Below are 16,169 nucleotides of genomic sequence, written 5' to 3'. Positions count from 1 at the left end.
GGTATGAGTGGTATCACAGCTCATGGTGGTATGAGTGGTATCATAGCTCATGGTGGTGTGAGTGATATCACAGCTCATGGTGGTAGCCATAAGCAATACGCTTTTTAAGTAACCTACGATGTCTTAGAAAATACCATTGTGCTTATTTCTAAGAAACGTGCCTTTTTTTGAATTGTGTATCCTACTTCAGTGCTTAGTTTGTCCCAGTTTATTTTTATTTCTTAACTGTTTATGAATTCGGTCACTTTGATCAGGGAATGACAACTTCATTCATCATTCATATTAGAAATATTTTTGATTTGGTGTTTATTTTCACTCAATAAAACTAAATTTGAAGTTTAACTATTGTTTCTTGTAAGTTTACTTTTTTCTGTAGAGCAACTAGGCTACTTCTCTTGAGCCTTAGCATAAAGAAGTCCATGATAAGCAATTATTCAAAACTGTGCCAGTTCGAAATATTTTAAACCCAAGGATTTCCCTAGATCCAGTTAGTCCTTCAAGCAAAGATGACACATCCAGAGGGGGTTTGGAGGGCTTCTAGAAATACTTGAAAAAAATATACCCTGAAAGTGCGCATTTTGATAGTGCTTTCAGACTAAATAAATAGTAAAACTATGTCAAACGATGTTGTAACAGAGTGTAAAAAAATTGCGTAAATTGCATAAAACCAAAACAGATGTAAGAATAAACAGAGTAGGCCTATATGGCTTAATAATTGGTGCAATGGTAAGCTTCAGTTTGTCAACAAGTACCGTTTGCAAAGTGTTACATGGCTAACTGCCGGATAAATTTGATTGAAAAAATACATCTTAAAGAATTAAAATGAAGAGCCCAAAATGTAGATATTAAGCTCAAGTTCTTCAAAAGAAAAATGAATAAAACTGAAGATGTTTAGTTTCTGAAACGTTTGCAGAGGGTTGGTTTAGCTTCGAATCTTTATCCTCGGACTGACAAAGCCTTGATAGGTTATTCCTGGTAGTTTCGCATAGGCTACTTGTCCGCCACGATAACTCAGTTGGTTAGCGCGTGACTTCGTGAACGAAGAATCTTCAAGATCAAGCAGCGCTGGTTCGGCTCTCGGGGTGTTGCGCTTGAGCAACGCATTTTAAGGACTGCTTTTTATTCAGCAGCACCCAGTGGATGGAATAATTCCTCGGCAACATTACTTCAATAATCGGAAAACTTCACTCTGCCAATCTCGGTAACCGGCCCTGCGTCAAAAGCTTCTACAAGTGTGCGAAATTACCAGGAATAACCTATCAAGGCTTTGTCAGTCCGAGGATAAAAAATTCAAAACTAAACCAACAATCTTGTAGAGGCTTTTGACGCATGGCCGGTTACCGAGAATGGCCGAAACATGTATAAGATGTAGCCTACAGTGAGTTTTTTATTATTTTATTTCATAAGGAAACCGCAAACTAAATCTTATTCCTGTTTAGCTTATTCTGAAGCAGCCTAATCAGTGATTATGATCAGGGCTGTGGAGTCGGTGGGATTTTCAAAAAAAAAGGGGGATTTTCGCGTGTCTCTTCTCTAGATATCCCTGGTCTGAAGTCGGAATCGTTAAAAAAAACTGCCGACTACGGCTTAAAAAAAACTATAAACAACCAAAATTTTAAAGTGCATGTAACTCCACATAAAGTGAATTTTGAATGTCTTTTGAGTCTATGTTTATTTCTTTAAAAATAATGTCTAAAAAGACATTATTAAAAGCAACTACTGACAGTGGCCAGTGTTTCGATCTTTCGATCTTTGCAGCTTGGTAAACTAATAGTACAAAGTTGTCTTAAAGTTTTAGATGATGGTTTCTAAGAGTAATTTTATTAAGCCAATGAGAATTGATTTTATTTTTAATACGGACTCCAGGGAAACGTAATTTTACCGCCAATTTGAAAGTGTGATATTTTTGAGAAAAGTTGTGCTAAGCAATGATTGGAATTTGTTCAAAATAAAAACTTAAGAAAAAGACAAGAGTTTGTCTCTAATTTTCTTTGAATCTTTGAAAACTTATATTCCTTTGTTATAAAATTATTATTTTCTTTGAAACTTATATGAGCCGCTAGTATCTAATTTCTCGTATTTTAGATCCATCTCATATCATTGTTATCTCCTAGCTTAGTGACAAATTTCTGTCTTTTTCTCAATTTTTTTTTTTTTAATTCCAATCGTTGCTTAGCACAACTTTTCTCAAAATGATCACACTTTCTAATTGGTGGTAAAATTACGTTTCGCTGAAGTCCGAAATTAAAAATTAAATCAATTCTCATTGGCTTATAAAAATCACTCTTAAAAACCATCATCTCAAAACTTCAAGACAGCTTTCTACTTTCATTTTACTAAGCTGAAGAGATCGGAAGATCAAAACACTGGCCACTGTCAGTAGTTCCTTTTAATAATGTCTTTTTAGACCTTAATTTTAAAGAATAAACACAGAGTCAAAAGTCATGCAAATTTCACTTTCAGTTTGGTAGAGTGAGCTAATGGAAGGGATGCATAACGCTTGCCATTATGGAGCGAGACATACTTCAGGTTACTTGTAGAGCTGTTTATAAAATTCGCTAATCTTCTGCTGGATAGTCTGTAATCTAATACTTGCATTTTCATTAAAATTTTACGAATCACTGCAATACGCAAGATTTTTTTTCTTGTCCTACTCTTTCTATAAATTAATTTTAGCTTTTTGATCAAGACACCTTTTATCTTTCACCCTTGGTGCCAACAGTTCACAGCTTTGTTTTGACAAGTTTATATCTCCTAATGAAGTCAGTCACCGCTCACCGAGTTAGACAGAGTAAAGTCTTCAACTGTTGAAATGTTGTTGTTTGTGAATTATTCTATCCACTAGGTGTCGTTGAAACAAAAACTGTTCTTGAGGTGTGTTGCTCGAGTCACCAAGGTATGAATGTAGCCAATAGGTCTAAACCCTCAAGAAAAAAATTTAGTCTGAAAGCAAAGATTCCTCAATCAAGTCAACCACTTGCAAGAAAAAGCTTCTGTTCCAATAAAATCTTTATCATGAAAATATGTGGCCGGCAGATGATGACTGTGAGCCAGCAGGAGTCGATTTCAACTCTCAACAAATCACAAGAGCCCAAGCACAAACTATTTGCTGTAAATCAGCTGCAGTGGTTTTTAATAATTGTAAGTGCTTGAGCAAAACTGTGCAGGAGTTTGCTTGGTTCACTTTTGTATCGAAATGACTCATGCCAGGTTAATATGGTTTGAGTTTTAATGCGTGTCGTCAGACTTAGCCTACATCGCAGCTTATTGTCTCCATAAAAATGATGGTTCAAAATGCTAGTAGAGTACTGACATCTCGCTGTCTTTCTGCAAGTAGGTTCAAAAAAATGTTCTGTAAAATCAATTTATGAAATTAGTGATCCATCTCATAAGTTGATAAACTTCAGCCTGCATGTTTTGAAGTTTGTTTAGTAGGCTGCATGCAAGCCTACACAACTCGAATAAAAGTAGTCTAATCAGTGCTGCGTAAGCTGCAAGAGTAAAATATCTAACTTTTTATAGCGTAGTTGTAAAGATTCAAAAATTATTGGTTCAAAGCAAGATATTCCTTTTGAAGTCAGTGTTTTGAAGCTTGTTTCATAGTTTTGCTTGCTTCATGCTTTTGCGACACAAAAGTGGAGTAGGTCGATCAGTAAAGTAGTCCTTCGATTTACAAGTCATGTTTTAAAGTGAATAACCAACACATTGATTCCGACTATTAGGCTACGTGCTATGTGTGTAGTACGTCATGATTCCGACGAATCCAGCGTCTTATTTCGTTTATTAAGTGTTATCTGCTTAAAATTGTAGATAATATTTTAGTTGTTTATAACTATGTTAAGAAATTGCTGACAGAGAAATTACCGCTGTTGAAACAACGCTCTGTCAACGTGAAAAAAACGAATCCATGAGGAAGTTTTCTCCTACCTTTGTGGTCATTTGCATGTGTTATATGCTGAGTGGTATAGAGTATGGTAAGTCAAAAATTTAATTGGTTTATAATTGATTATTAGGCTTTGGCTGGGTTTGTTAATTGTTTTGTTAATTTTTGTTCTTGCGGTCCACAATTTTCTTGGTTTTTAATAATTCGAAGAGGGAAACGCTGTACCCAAAGGCGTGTAATTGTACTTTTGAAAAATATCATGTAAATATAAAAAACGAAGGCAACGAATTACTTTTAGCGTACATTTGCAGTCTGGAATCATGAAAACGTTTTATTTTAGCACAAAATTGTTTTGTTTTTTTATTAACGCCTCATTGCAAAAATGTAAGGCAAGAATGTTAAATAGAATTAATTTATTAGCATTTTGGCTGATAGGTTTTTTTTTTGTCAGGGCTCTGTTGGGTTAAACGTTAAGCTTCAAAAAGTTTGCAAAGCGCAGTGTTAGCGAAAACAATTGTAGCTGATAAACAAACAGTACTGAAATTACACGACCTACTCAGTAAATCGAAAGCATGACATTGCATTTGCAGCTTTCAATGGAGCTAAACATTTAGATCACAAATTATTATCATAAATCAACTTCCTGAAGCTATGTTACAAACTACAAAGCAAGCTTTAGATTTTTAGCCACACAAATTACTTGAATGTTAAAGCGTTATAAACTTCAGCAAACGTGCAATTTTTGATAGAAGAGAACGAACGAAGTAACAGTTTCAGGCCCAGCATGAAATTAAAACCGCAATATTGATCACTAATTTGATTTTTTTAACTTTACGTCCGGTGGTTAAACTACAAGTGTGTTTTTTGATCCTTTTTTTTCATAAAAAACAAAACAAAAAACAACCGATGCTCTTTTTCGGATAAAAACCACGCAACATACAGCATTTCGTGGATTGCAATATTGCTTGCCTTTCATCGGACTCTGATCGCTTTCACGTTTATTGCTGTTTTTTGTGCAATTTAGAAGCCTGCTGATTAAACTGATTGTTTTTTGTCAAGGTATATTGATGCATTTAGGTTCTTGGCTTACACAGGTATGTTTGTAGCCTACCTACGCGCATGACTGTGTAACAAGTGATGCTTACACCTAGGCTATGTTTCTTTTGTTGCAGCACACTCCATACCACAAAAATATTGACAAATAGATATCGATATAGTTTTGTTACTTAAAAATTGCTTTCATTGACGATCACCTTTTCATTTGTTTTTTGTCACAGCTCCAATCCACATTTCACGATTTTGAGTCATTTTGTGAGTCATATGACGTGCAAGCAGGTTGAATCAGGGCTTCTCAAACGTGGAGAAAAACACCCTGCTTTTCTAGGGAAGTGGTTTAGGGCGAGATAACCTGCTAAAATAAACAAAATGGCTACGGCATAAATAAATTTATATTTCACCACAGCCTGCGGTTTCATAGAGAACAAAAAAAGTTTGTCGGGCTTTTACTAAAGTCTTGCTGTTGTGATAACGTCAATGTCTTCATTCTTTTTACAGCTGTGATCCTGCCCACTCTAAACTTGTATCTCATGAGCTTAGATGCACCAACTTTTTTCATTGGAATCGTGATGTCATCATTTAGTTTGTCTGGACTTTTGGCCGCTCCTGTATTTGGATACATCACTGACCGAACCAGATCGACGAAGGCTGCCGTGATTATTAGCAATACATTTGAAATTGTGGGTAAGTTTGTTTTTTTTTAATGTGAAAAAGCAAAACGGCATTTAAAGAGACATCTCGCAACATTTCGAATTTTTTCTACACATCTCCTGTGTCCTACACATCTTTGGCTCCGTAACTTCTCGCTCAAGAGGGTCGGACCTCCTCAAGAAAGATAGGGTCCGGTTTAGGAGAATAGTTTCCAAAAGGGATTTCATTTAAGCAACTTTACATGATGATAATGCACTCTGTGCTGTACTGCAATAGCCGAAATCATTTGTGTTGTGCATGGTGCAAAGCTAGCTATTTTTTATTTTGCCGGAAGTGAGTTGTAAGCTTATTGATTGTTGCAAATGCAAAGATCACAAAAGTGTGTTTTTAATGACGATGCCGTTCACATTTTTTCACATTGGTAAAAGTTCGAAAATTTAAAAATGTTAAATATTTCTTTCTTTTTTCTCTATCTAACTGGGTTTGAGGAGTCTGTCTTTTTCTATTGATGTATTCATCTCAACTGACATTAACGAGAGCATGTTCTCTGTAGGCAACTTCATGTACTTTGCTGGTGGAAACAAATACTTAATACTAGGAAGTCGACTTATAGCTGGAGTTGGTCCCGCGTCAAGTTCTTCTATTTTTGGAATGATAACCCGGTGCACTTCAGAAGAAGAACGAACTGCTACTTTTTCTATTTTAATCTCTCTGCGACAATTAGGGCTGGTAATTGGACCAGCCTTTAACTTATTTTTGAAGGAATTAAATTTCTGGATCGGACCATTTCATGTCAACGCATACACGTCTCCAGGAATCTTCATGGCGACCTTATTTACAATTCACACTATGCTGTTGGTATTATTCTATCGAGATCTTGAAGCTAAGTCTACCCACAATGCAACAACACTTGAAGGCAGTGACAGTGAAAATATACAATCGAAGAACGTGTATGGCACTTTAGATGAAAACGATTCACAGGTTACCAAAAGTGTGAATGGAAATATTAGTGATAATGAAAGAGAAACTGTGGAATTATCGTATTCGTTTTGGGCGTTTGTGTACAATGGTAAGTGCTAATTACGACGATGCTTCGAAGACATTTATACGATTAATTTGTTCTGTTCTGTTAGTCATAACTCACAAGTTAGTGATTCAAATTCAGAAAGTTTATTTTTTGTGTAAGATCTAGGTTGTCAAATTTGGTTGAAGCAGAATCACCATACACTCCACTCAAACGGAGTTAACGGGCAGAAAAAACTACAATCCACTCCAGAAAGCCAAATAAAAACTGTTGGTATATATGTGCCTTCAAAAAAAAAAAAAAAATACACGGTGGTAGCCTACTTATATTAGCCTACAAAAATACGGTGGCGCCATTTTTATTGCCCCTGGAAGACACCTCCGCTGCTCAATGGTAAAGCCTTTATATACAACGTAATGCACAATTCTGTATTGCAACATAATTTGAGAATCTTAGAGCTAAAGTATGCAACTTTAATCAGGGATATCTATGATTTTAATAAAGCGTTGTTTGCAGATTTGCTTCGAGAAGAGATCGTGGTTTGTTTGGCTTTGATGTTTGTGCTTATGTTTGCTATGAGTGGAATAGAGACCCTGGTCACCCCTCTAACGTATCTGCTCTTTGACTGGAAAGAATTTGCTAACAGTATCTATTTTTTAATTTCTGGTATTATTGTAAGTATTTTGTGTTAGTGACTGAGTGGTTAAGTCTAATATGGTACAGGTCACCAAGCAAGAAGAGACAGTGACAAATCCAAGGGCGATTGGGGCAATCGCCCATTGGCCCCACTTAAAATATTGAAAATTAGTTTTATTTTTGGTATATTTGCAAGATCGGATTAATGCAGATCCAAAAAAAATTTGTGTTGTTAAAATCTTGTTAATTTGTTGAAATTGCCCCCTTAAGACTATTTGCAAGATCTTTCTCTCACAAAAAGAGAAACTGCAACGAAGGCTGACACCAAGTAAATATCGCAAAAGGGTGGTTTGCTGTTCATGTACTCGAACAGAAAGATTACACATATCAATGATACGGCCTAATGGCATCACATGTTATACCAGAAAACGTTTTGAATTTCCTGGTCTTAATATACCTCACTGTGAGAGAAGGTGCAAACACGCATCAAATCGTACATTACAAATCAAACTTTGAACACTGCAACCGAAAAAAATGTATTTGACCAAGATACCAAAGATTTTTTATGCAAGCAAGCGGGGTTGATGTACTGTAACAGTACTTGACTGTCAGATACTCATCTATGAGCAGTACGCAAACACTGGCTACTTTTAGTTGATTTCTTTATATTTATAAGACTTATGGGTTTTAAAAGTGGCACAATAACTTTTCCAAACTTGTTTGGTGTCCCTCTAATATAAAAAATAAATAAATAAAGTCAAGTTATGGCGCTTGAGCCAGGCCTCCTAATTGGAAAAGAGTTTTTCTATCTGCAACTAATTTCCTGTAACATTAGGCTAAACAAAATTTTGAAAGAAAGGTAACAGAATAACCAGAGCGCTGACAGGGGGTCCAGAAGGTACTTCAGGCCCCGAGCCCAGCATGATTTTAAGGGCCCGAAACCTTTCCAAAGGGGCCGGGAGTTTGAAGCAACCACCTTGTATTCTTTGGATATCATTTTTTTCTATTAGTGTCTTGAAAGGGAGCACGACGATCTCATTACTACCGGGCCCAATTAATCTTCTGAACGGCCCTGAAAATAACATTTAAAGTTTTTGTTAACAAAAACTCTATTGGTAGATCTATAAATAAAACGTTTCAATTCAAACAGGGAATGTTTGTTTTTCCAAAGATCTTGATTTTGTGAAACAAAATTCCTTTTTGTTTGTGCTCAACTCGCACTATGATTAAACTCCAAAATAAGTTTCTTGCGTTGTAAACAAATAATTACTGCACTGGCGATTATGTAATTTGACGCATAGCTTAGGACTACATGCGCCTTGTGTGTGACATATGCGTACGCCCATTTGCAGCGTGAGGTAATTTATTGCTCCAAGCTTTCCTGTGCAATGTTTAATTATATCATCATCATTTTGTTATTTTCAAATTGTGGTGGCCCACTGTTGAGCGAAGGCCTTTTCCTTTCCTTGCCAACCTAGTCGATCGTGTGTTTTATGTGCCAGTTGGTTGTTCCACATGTTTTGTTAATCTCGTCTCTGCATCTCAATTTTGGCTTTCCCCGTTGGCGTGTGTTTTCCCAGGGTGTCCAAGTTGTTAATTTGCTAGTCCACCTATTTGTCTCGATACTTTGTTCTATATGACCAACCCATGATCATTTTATTTTTTTAATAATTATTACAATATTCCTTAATTTTGTTTGATTTCGAATCAATTTAGTAGTTTGATTGTATAATTGTCTGTAAAACATTTCGTTTTTTAAAGTGTTAATCAGGTTATTCTTTTTCTTGCAGTATATTTTTAGTCTCTGGTCATTGGCTGCCGTCAGCAAGAGAGTTTCCGATCGTGTTTTGCTCATAATCGGGTTAACAATTTTGGTTGCCAACTTTTTCGTCTACTTAGTGATGATCATTTTTGCTTTGAAAGAACCAGTTGGTAAGTGGGTGGTCTACCTTCAGGACAAATACAGTAGAATAGGTAAATCTGTAATAGATCCACATGGTGTATACTCCTTGGAAAAAGTTCATGTTTAAGTTGTAATCTTGCATGCTTGAAAATCATGTCAATTTAGGCAGTAAAAATATTAATTATACTTGCAATTGCTTTGTTAAAGACAGGCTTTTTTTAAATAACACTGGTTTTAATTTCATGAAAATTTCTACGGTTTTGTTGTATTTTGAAGTCACTGAAATCGAACATATGACATTTTTTTTCAAATTGACTCTAGTTTTTAAAATATTATAAATTGTTGTTACGTTAAAACCAAGAAAATTATGACATTAGTGTCCTTTTATGCTTCAACCTTAATCAAACCAAGAAAAAGTTCAACAAATTAAGCATTCTTAGCAGGAGAAAAGAGGCAAAACTAAGGAAATCAAAGTAAAACACTATTTTGTAGCTGTGATTATACTACACAAGATTTTCTTTTATCGTTCCCAAATCTTTGAACTTGGAAAGCTTGTATTTTATCAATTTATTGTAGTTTTCTGCCTTGTGGTATATTCAAGCATTAATATGTGCATACTGTAGTTATGTGCAAACAGACCAAACGATTGCCAAGTAGCAGGTTCCATATGTCTGTCATGGACTGCAGGAAACATGCATCTTTTTAAACTGTAAATTTATTTCTCGATGACCATAAAACACGCTTGCTTTCAGCTTTTAGATTGTCAAAACAGGAAAAGCAAGCGTATACTTGCTGGCAATGCTTTTACAGTACAAGCATCAAACCATATGGCAATTTAAAGTTCCCGAAGATGTTAGATAGCGTTTGACGATCTTCATTAACTTTCATTGTTGAATGTTTATCTGTCCCCACTTTTTTCTCGCAGTCATAAGCACGCTTTTGGCAACCTCACAGACTGATATAATGGTGACTCAGCAAAAATATAATGCGGATAACAAGTTAATTTGTTAGAACCCTTTTGGTGACTCTGCAAAAGTTTTGTTACTTTCAAATCATTATCTAGTTCCTGTGATACGTTGTAGGCTAGCCTACTCCTTAGTTAGTTGGTTTGAATCTTTATCTTAGGACTGAAAAAGCCTCTGATATGTTATTTCTGATAGTTTTGCATATCTACAAGCTTTGAACCACTAACACAGGCCCGGTTACCGAGTTTGGTAAATATTTCCGATTGTTGAAATGCTGTTGTCTGTGAATTATTCTATTCACTAGATGCCGCTAAATGGTTGGTTGGTTTTGAATCTTCATCCTCGGACTGACAAAGCCTTGATAGATAGTTTCGCATACTTGTAGAGGCTCTTGATGCAGGGCCGGTTACTGAGATTGGCAGAGTAAAGTTTTCCGATTATTGAAGTGTTGTTGCCGAGGAATTATTCCATTCACTAGGTGCCGCTGAATAGAGAGCAGTCCTAAAATGCGTTGCTCAAGCGCACACCCCGAGAGTCGAACCAGCGCTACGTGATGTTCTTCTTTCTTCGTATATAAAGTCGGGCGATACACCAACTGAGCTAACAGAGACAAAACCTCTTCGTTGAGGTTTTAGAATGGGCGCTTGAGAGAAATGCATATTCACAAAACGAACATTTGAAACTTTTTTTAACTGCCTATGTATAATAATGTGTTCATCTTATGACCGGTATTACGTCATAAACATTGTCAGAAAAAGTCCCCAGACAATAAACTCTTGTTGGTTGAAATACGAAGGCATTCCCTTTCATAGGGATAGCCTACTCATTGAATCCAAGTTAAAAATTGAAATATTTTATTCAGCTTCTGTGGACAAACTGGACATGCTGATATGATCACTTGTCTCTGTTTTTACTAATTAATGTACATTGTAGAACTCATGAACTACTTTAAAAAATCGCTTCCACGGTTGTGTCCACTGTAGACTGCTCACCAAGAGGCCGCATAGAAGATTATTTCCTGAAATGAGTCTACACAAAAATGTTTGAGAAGCCCTGCTGGCCTACGCATGTTATTCATACTACCGTTTTTATTGGTAAACGCAACGATTTTTTGCTTGAATTTATAGCCTTGCGAAAAGCGTTGGATGCCCATCAGCATTAATTAGTTTTCTAGCAATACAGTAGTCAATATTCATCCGGTGAATAAGAAAGTAAAAGCAGAAACACATAAAATGTAGTTGATGATCCACTGACGTTTTATCCATCAAGACATAGCGCATAGTCACAGTGAATGGCGCACAGTGATTATAAATACAATAGTTATTAACTATAGGCCTAATTAACATAATGGTTATTAACTAAGTATCTCAAAATTGCCAAGAAATCAATAAATTTTCTTTGACAATATAAAAAATTGCTTTGGACAGTGAAATAAATTGCTTGTAACGCGGACTTGGAGTTTAAGTTATTGAACTTTGAACTCTGAACTTTGAAAGCAGTAACTGTATACTGTAGAACTACTAACTTAATTACAATCTAGTTTATGCTCAGCAAAACTCCAAAATAATACCAGCCAATCGTCCCGAGTAACGAGATAACGTCATTCGTTCCAGGCTGCTGCATGACAACTTAATAACTCAATAGAAGAACAACAAATAATGATGAAACAAAAAAAGTAGCCAGTGCCAAAAATTGGCTGCTGCCAACAACCTCGGGTTTCCTTTTGAGGATCCTGCGTGCTAAAGATCGCTTGTGGATGTCTAAAATTTGTATGCTATGCACAGACGTAGGCTACCTGCATCAAAAACTTTTTTCTACTAACTGAGCTTGGCCTTTAACACTTGATTTCATTACAGGAACTACATGGGTACTGGTTGTTTTCTGCATTTATTCCGCTGTCTGGACGTTTACTTTCGCATATGCGTTTATTCCACACTCGTCTTTGTATTCAAAACTGACTGCAAAGAAAACTCAGGGTAAGGCAACAATGGAGTACCAAGACTCAAGTTTATGAACTTAAGCCGAGCCAATCATGCCAGTAGCTTGAGTAGCTATGAAGTACGGCTGTTCAAAAGTTCATCAGTAACCAGTAACCTACTGTTCGATTTGGACATCGAAGGTGGATACGCGATCATGTGGTATCTGATATAGATCAGCGTAGGCTTTGAGTAGCCTATGGGCCTCCAGTTTGTAAGTTGTGGTCTCAAGTCTGGATGAGTCTAATGCATGTGTTTCTTGTAGTAGGATGCTGTGGCTTTCAAGGTTTTATTGGTCAGGTGTTCTATGACCGAGACTTTGGCTGCTAATAGGCCTATTACATTTATTTGAAGTAGCATAATGGTGTTAGAATATACCTTATTCTGTTAGAATAATCCGAACATATGCACCTTCCCAGGTGATGCATCGCACTCAACATCGCATGTTTATCTGTAATCTGCAATAGGCTATTCTTGCACTTTCTGCTTCTAGTTGTCGTTTTCAGCTGGGAAATTATCCAGTTGTGAAGATTCCCCGCTTGGAGGTTGACGACATGAATCCCAGAACAGCGTTTCACCCTAGCCATAACAGCAGCTTTTTAAATGGTATGCTGAAAAACTCCAGCTCGCTATTTTAAAAATGTCAGATGCTTCGTTTGAAACTTTAAGCAAAGAACCGAACATAACAATCAGCCTGGTTTTATCTAACATCTCTCCTACCCTCTTCCTTCCACTTGGTTCTAAACTTCAGTTACGGGATTGAGTAAAACTGCATTGTCTAAGAAATGGAATCAGTCATATCAATGTTTGCTTGAGCCATTGAGGCATGGGAGCCTCTGTTGCATGTCAATGTAGGGCCATTTAGTAAAATATCAATTACATTATCTTTGGATATCTCATACGTATCCTCTTAATGGAATGATTGGCATCCGAGCTTTTGTTCTTGACAATAAACTGAGCCCAAGTCCTTCAATGCTATTGATCATAAAGTTTTTTGCTTCCTGCTGTAGAAACTGTAGTTTTACCTGGCTGCAGCAGTAAACTATAATATTTGTTCTCACAAAGAGTGACTGCTATTTTTGTACAGTCAACAGATGTGTTTAAACATCTCGTGATTTCTCAGAGAAAGGGTTCAAAAATGCCATAAGCTATTGCGTTATATATGTAGCAAACATGTTTACCATCATATGAGGAAATGAAAAGGCAACAAAATGGCTGTGATGTCGCATATTTCAACTGCTCTACGTCGTAAACAAATAAAAAAATAATATGAATAATCTGCATCAACGTTTTTAACAGAGCTGTGGTGTCGGGCGAAAAATATACAACTCCGACTCCACGACTTATAACTAGCCGGTTCTGACTTCGGACAGGCCAAAATTCCTCCAACTTTAAAGCCCTGTTTTTTAGGCAATTATTTTATCGCTTTCAACCATTGGAAATATTCTATACAGCGTACCTTAATTATCTATGGAGACCAAGTTCAGTTTATGGTCTTTTTTTGTATTTTCAGGTTTTAATCAAGGCATTCGTTTGTTTTTCAATGGAATTGCTCAAGTTCTGGGACCACTTTGGGTCGGCTATACTCTCAACCACTTGGTTGTTATGGCCGGAGTATTCTTTGCTTTACTTGCAATTGTATATGTAAGCAGTAGCTTCCTATATACTAGGCCTACACTAATGTAGCAATAGGCTATCACGATGAGCGGTATAAAATGGAGGACACAAAACTTTTATCCTTACATTTTTCCTCCAACAGGTCTAATGCGGTAGGCTACATGTGATACCGTGTAATCGACTGTCTATTTGAGGGTAAAAATATTTATCTTATGATGACTGAGCTTCTTTTAGCGCTTCATCCTGGCAGCCCTACATACTTGAAAGTGTATAGGCTTTAAATGGTTGACTCGAGTTCAGTGAGCTACGTACTGTAGATCGACAGAGTCGTGATTCCGCTTGTTAAAGTGTGATCGTCTGTAAATTATCCCATCCGCAAGGAAACAATGATTGGAGAATAACGTTGAAGCTCGTTGCTCAGCGCACATCGCAAGAGTCGAACTAGCGCCACACCACAGTGAGATGATTAATTGATTGGCATAAAATCTTTATCCTTGGACTGAAAAAGTCCCTAAAAGGTTATTTTTGGCAGTTTTGCATAGCTGAGGAGGCTTTGAATCACTGGCTCATGCCTGGTTGCAGAGATGGACAGCGTGAAGTTTTCTCTTGTGATGTTGTTGCTGGGAAATTATTCCATCCACTAAGTGCCGCTGAATGGAAAGCTGTGCTGAAATGCGTTGCTCAATCGTACACTCTGAGAGTCGAATCAGCGCGATTTTTCAAACGTTTTAAATACTCGATTCCAACCTTTTAGAACCTACATTTGTAGCTAATATTACAACTACTATCAAAACATTTTGTTAGTTAATGTTATTAGAACTTTAAATTGATAATGCACAATGTTACTTAAAACGAAAAAATACTTGAATTAATTATTTGGCAGTAGGCTAATTAAAAATATAGCGTCTATAAATCAAGAATTAGGTTGCGTGGTTGGTTTGATAGCGTTGTAAATCGAAAATGCCAACAAAGTGAACTTTTTTTTGCCAGGTGATGGTCTTGTTGTCCAACAAACGGTTTGATCTAACAAATCAACCAAATCGAGAAAACCCGGAAACGACATTTCTGTTGTCACATGACAGAGAAGATGACTTGCCTTGTTGAGTTTTGCTTTGTTATCAACATTGTAGGCTATATCACTGACAGCAACCTACCGTATAGCACCTTTTCAACTTATATTCTGGGCGCATCATAAGAAGAGGTTTGAACAATTTTGAAAGCTCTGTAAAACTTGTGGGAAAAATGGTAGCCAATTTTCAATATGCTGCTTTTTGATATTCATAGTGTTGTTAGTCGATGAACCAGTAGCGAAACTGAAGTAACTTCTGTGTAAGGTCAAGTTAAGAAGTGGCGAATATAATTTGCAGCTACCGTACATCTTGCAAAAACAACAATGAAATGATAACCATTGGGAAAATGGAGGGAACTTGTTCTAAGTTGCAAAATGATATGAATTCTGTTAAAAATGTTAAAAATTTTTTGCTGTCTTTGTTGTGTCATATAACATTTGCTTACGCTGACAACACAAAATTGAATGACGGATTTCTATGGCAACAACAGCTGTGACATCTTTTGTAACGATGTGGAAACAGAGGTCAATTGGAAAAAATACAAAATTAAGATTAAGCTACTGTGAACTCTTGTGCTCCCAATTGCCACATACAAATGTGAAATTTCGACATGCAAAAAAACGTGACATAAAAAAGTTTTAAAATGTGGTAGGCCAGAAGTGGGCAAACTACGGCCCGCGGGCTGCATGCGGCCCGTGACTACTTTCTGTGCGGCCCGCGAAAGCCTGAAGCAAATAGGTAATAAAATAATCTTAAAATTGCTTGAAAGTTTTAATTACTACAATGACTTAATTAAACTTTTTCTTCGTATATTTCATCTTGATAAAGATAAATTATAGTCTTTTTGTCGCATTGTAGTAGCTTTTTCCCCAGCCACATTGCGATCTTGCATGAATGGACGGCTAATATTAGTGCCAAAAAACAGCCGGTTACGTCACAATTGAAATTTCTGACTTCGGCCTGTCGCATCATGAGACTTTCTTTTCGTTTTAGTTTTTTTAATTATGTTAATTCGCTGACAGATGTATTCTGTTTAATTCGCTCAAAGTACGTCTGGCAAAGTGTTATCTTTGATGTGGGTTGTATTCAAATAAATAATTGAGACAAACCTTTTTTATATCTTTTATGTAATACATGTACTGCATATAGAATCTCCGTTTCTTTTGTCACTTTAAAAATAAATAAAAGCTTGTATTTTGACAATTTTAGATTTGACGTTTTGGCTTATAATCTTAATTATATTATACTGCAGCTCTCGAACAAATTCAGATTCTGAATGCGGCCCTCGAGATAAAAAGTTTGCCCACCCCTGTGTTAGGCTATCATAAGAGGCTATTATGTTTTAGCTGGGTTGAAAGAAAAACAAACAAATGCATTACCCAATAAAT

At 36.4% G+C, this 16,169-nt stretch overlaps 1 protein-coding gene across 1 annotated transcript; it reads left to right on the top strand.

The window, feature by feature from the left end:
* Positions 1–3,852: 3,852 nt before the first annotated feature.
* LOC145766536 (major facilitator superfamily domain-containing protein 8-like) lies at positions 3,853–14,815 on the top strand. Its single transcript, XM_082578259.1, has 8 exons — positions 3,853–3,974; positions 5,438–5,623; positions 6,144–6,659; positions 7,131–7,288; positions 9,041–9,182; positions 11,975–12,094; positions 13,608–13,738; positions 14,702–14,815. The coding sequence occupies exons 1-8, from the start codon at positions 3,908–3,910 to the stop codon at positions 14,813–14,815; spliced, it is 1,434 nt and encodes a 477-aa protein (XP_082434385.1). The 5' UTR covers positions 3,853–3,907.
* Positions 14,816–16,169: the final 1,354 nt, after the last annotated feature.

Source organism: Aplidium turbinatum, chromosome 3 (assembly GCF_918807975.1).
Source record: "Aplidium turbinatum chromosome 3, kaAplTurb1.1, whole genome shotgun sequence".
NCBI lineage: Eukaryota > Metazoa > Chordata > Ascidiacea > Aplousobranchia > Polyclinidae > Aplidium > Aplidium turbinatum.
The sequence above is the reverse complement of the archived record's forward strand: the minus strand, read 5'-3'. Positions and strand labels throughout refer to the sequence as shown.

Bases quoted from the DNA above. Each gene is read 5' to 3' on its own strand.
- LOC145766536 (XM_082578259.1), top strand. From the start codon at position 3,908: ATGAGGAAGTTTTCTCCTACCTTTGTGGTCATTTGCATGTGTTATATG. The intron at 5,624-6,143 runs GTAAGTTTGTTT...TGTTCTCTGTAG, and splicing joins CAATACATTTGAAATTGTGG to GCAACTTCATGTACTTTGCT. The intron at 6,660-7,130 runs GTAAGTGCTAAT...CGTTGTTTGCAG, and splicing joins TTGGGCGTTTGTGTACAATG to ATTTGCTTCGAGAAGAGATC.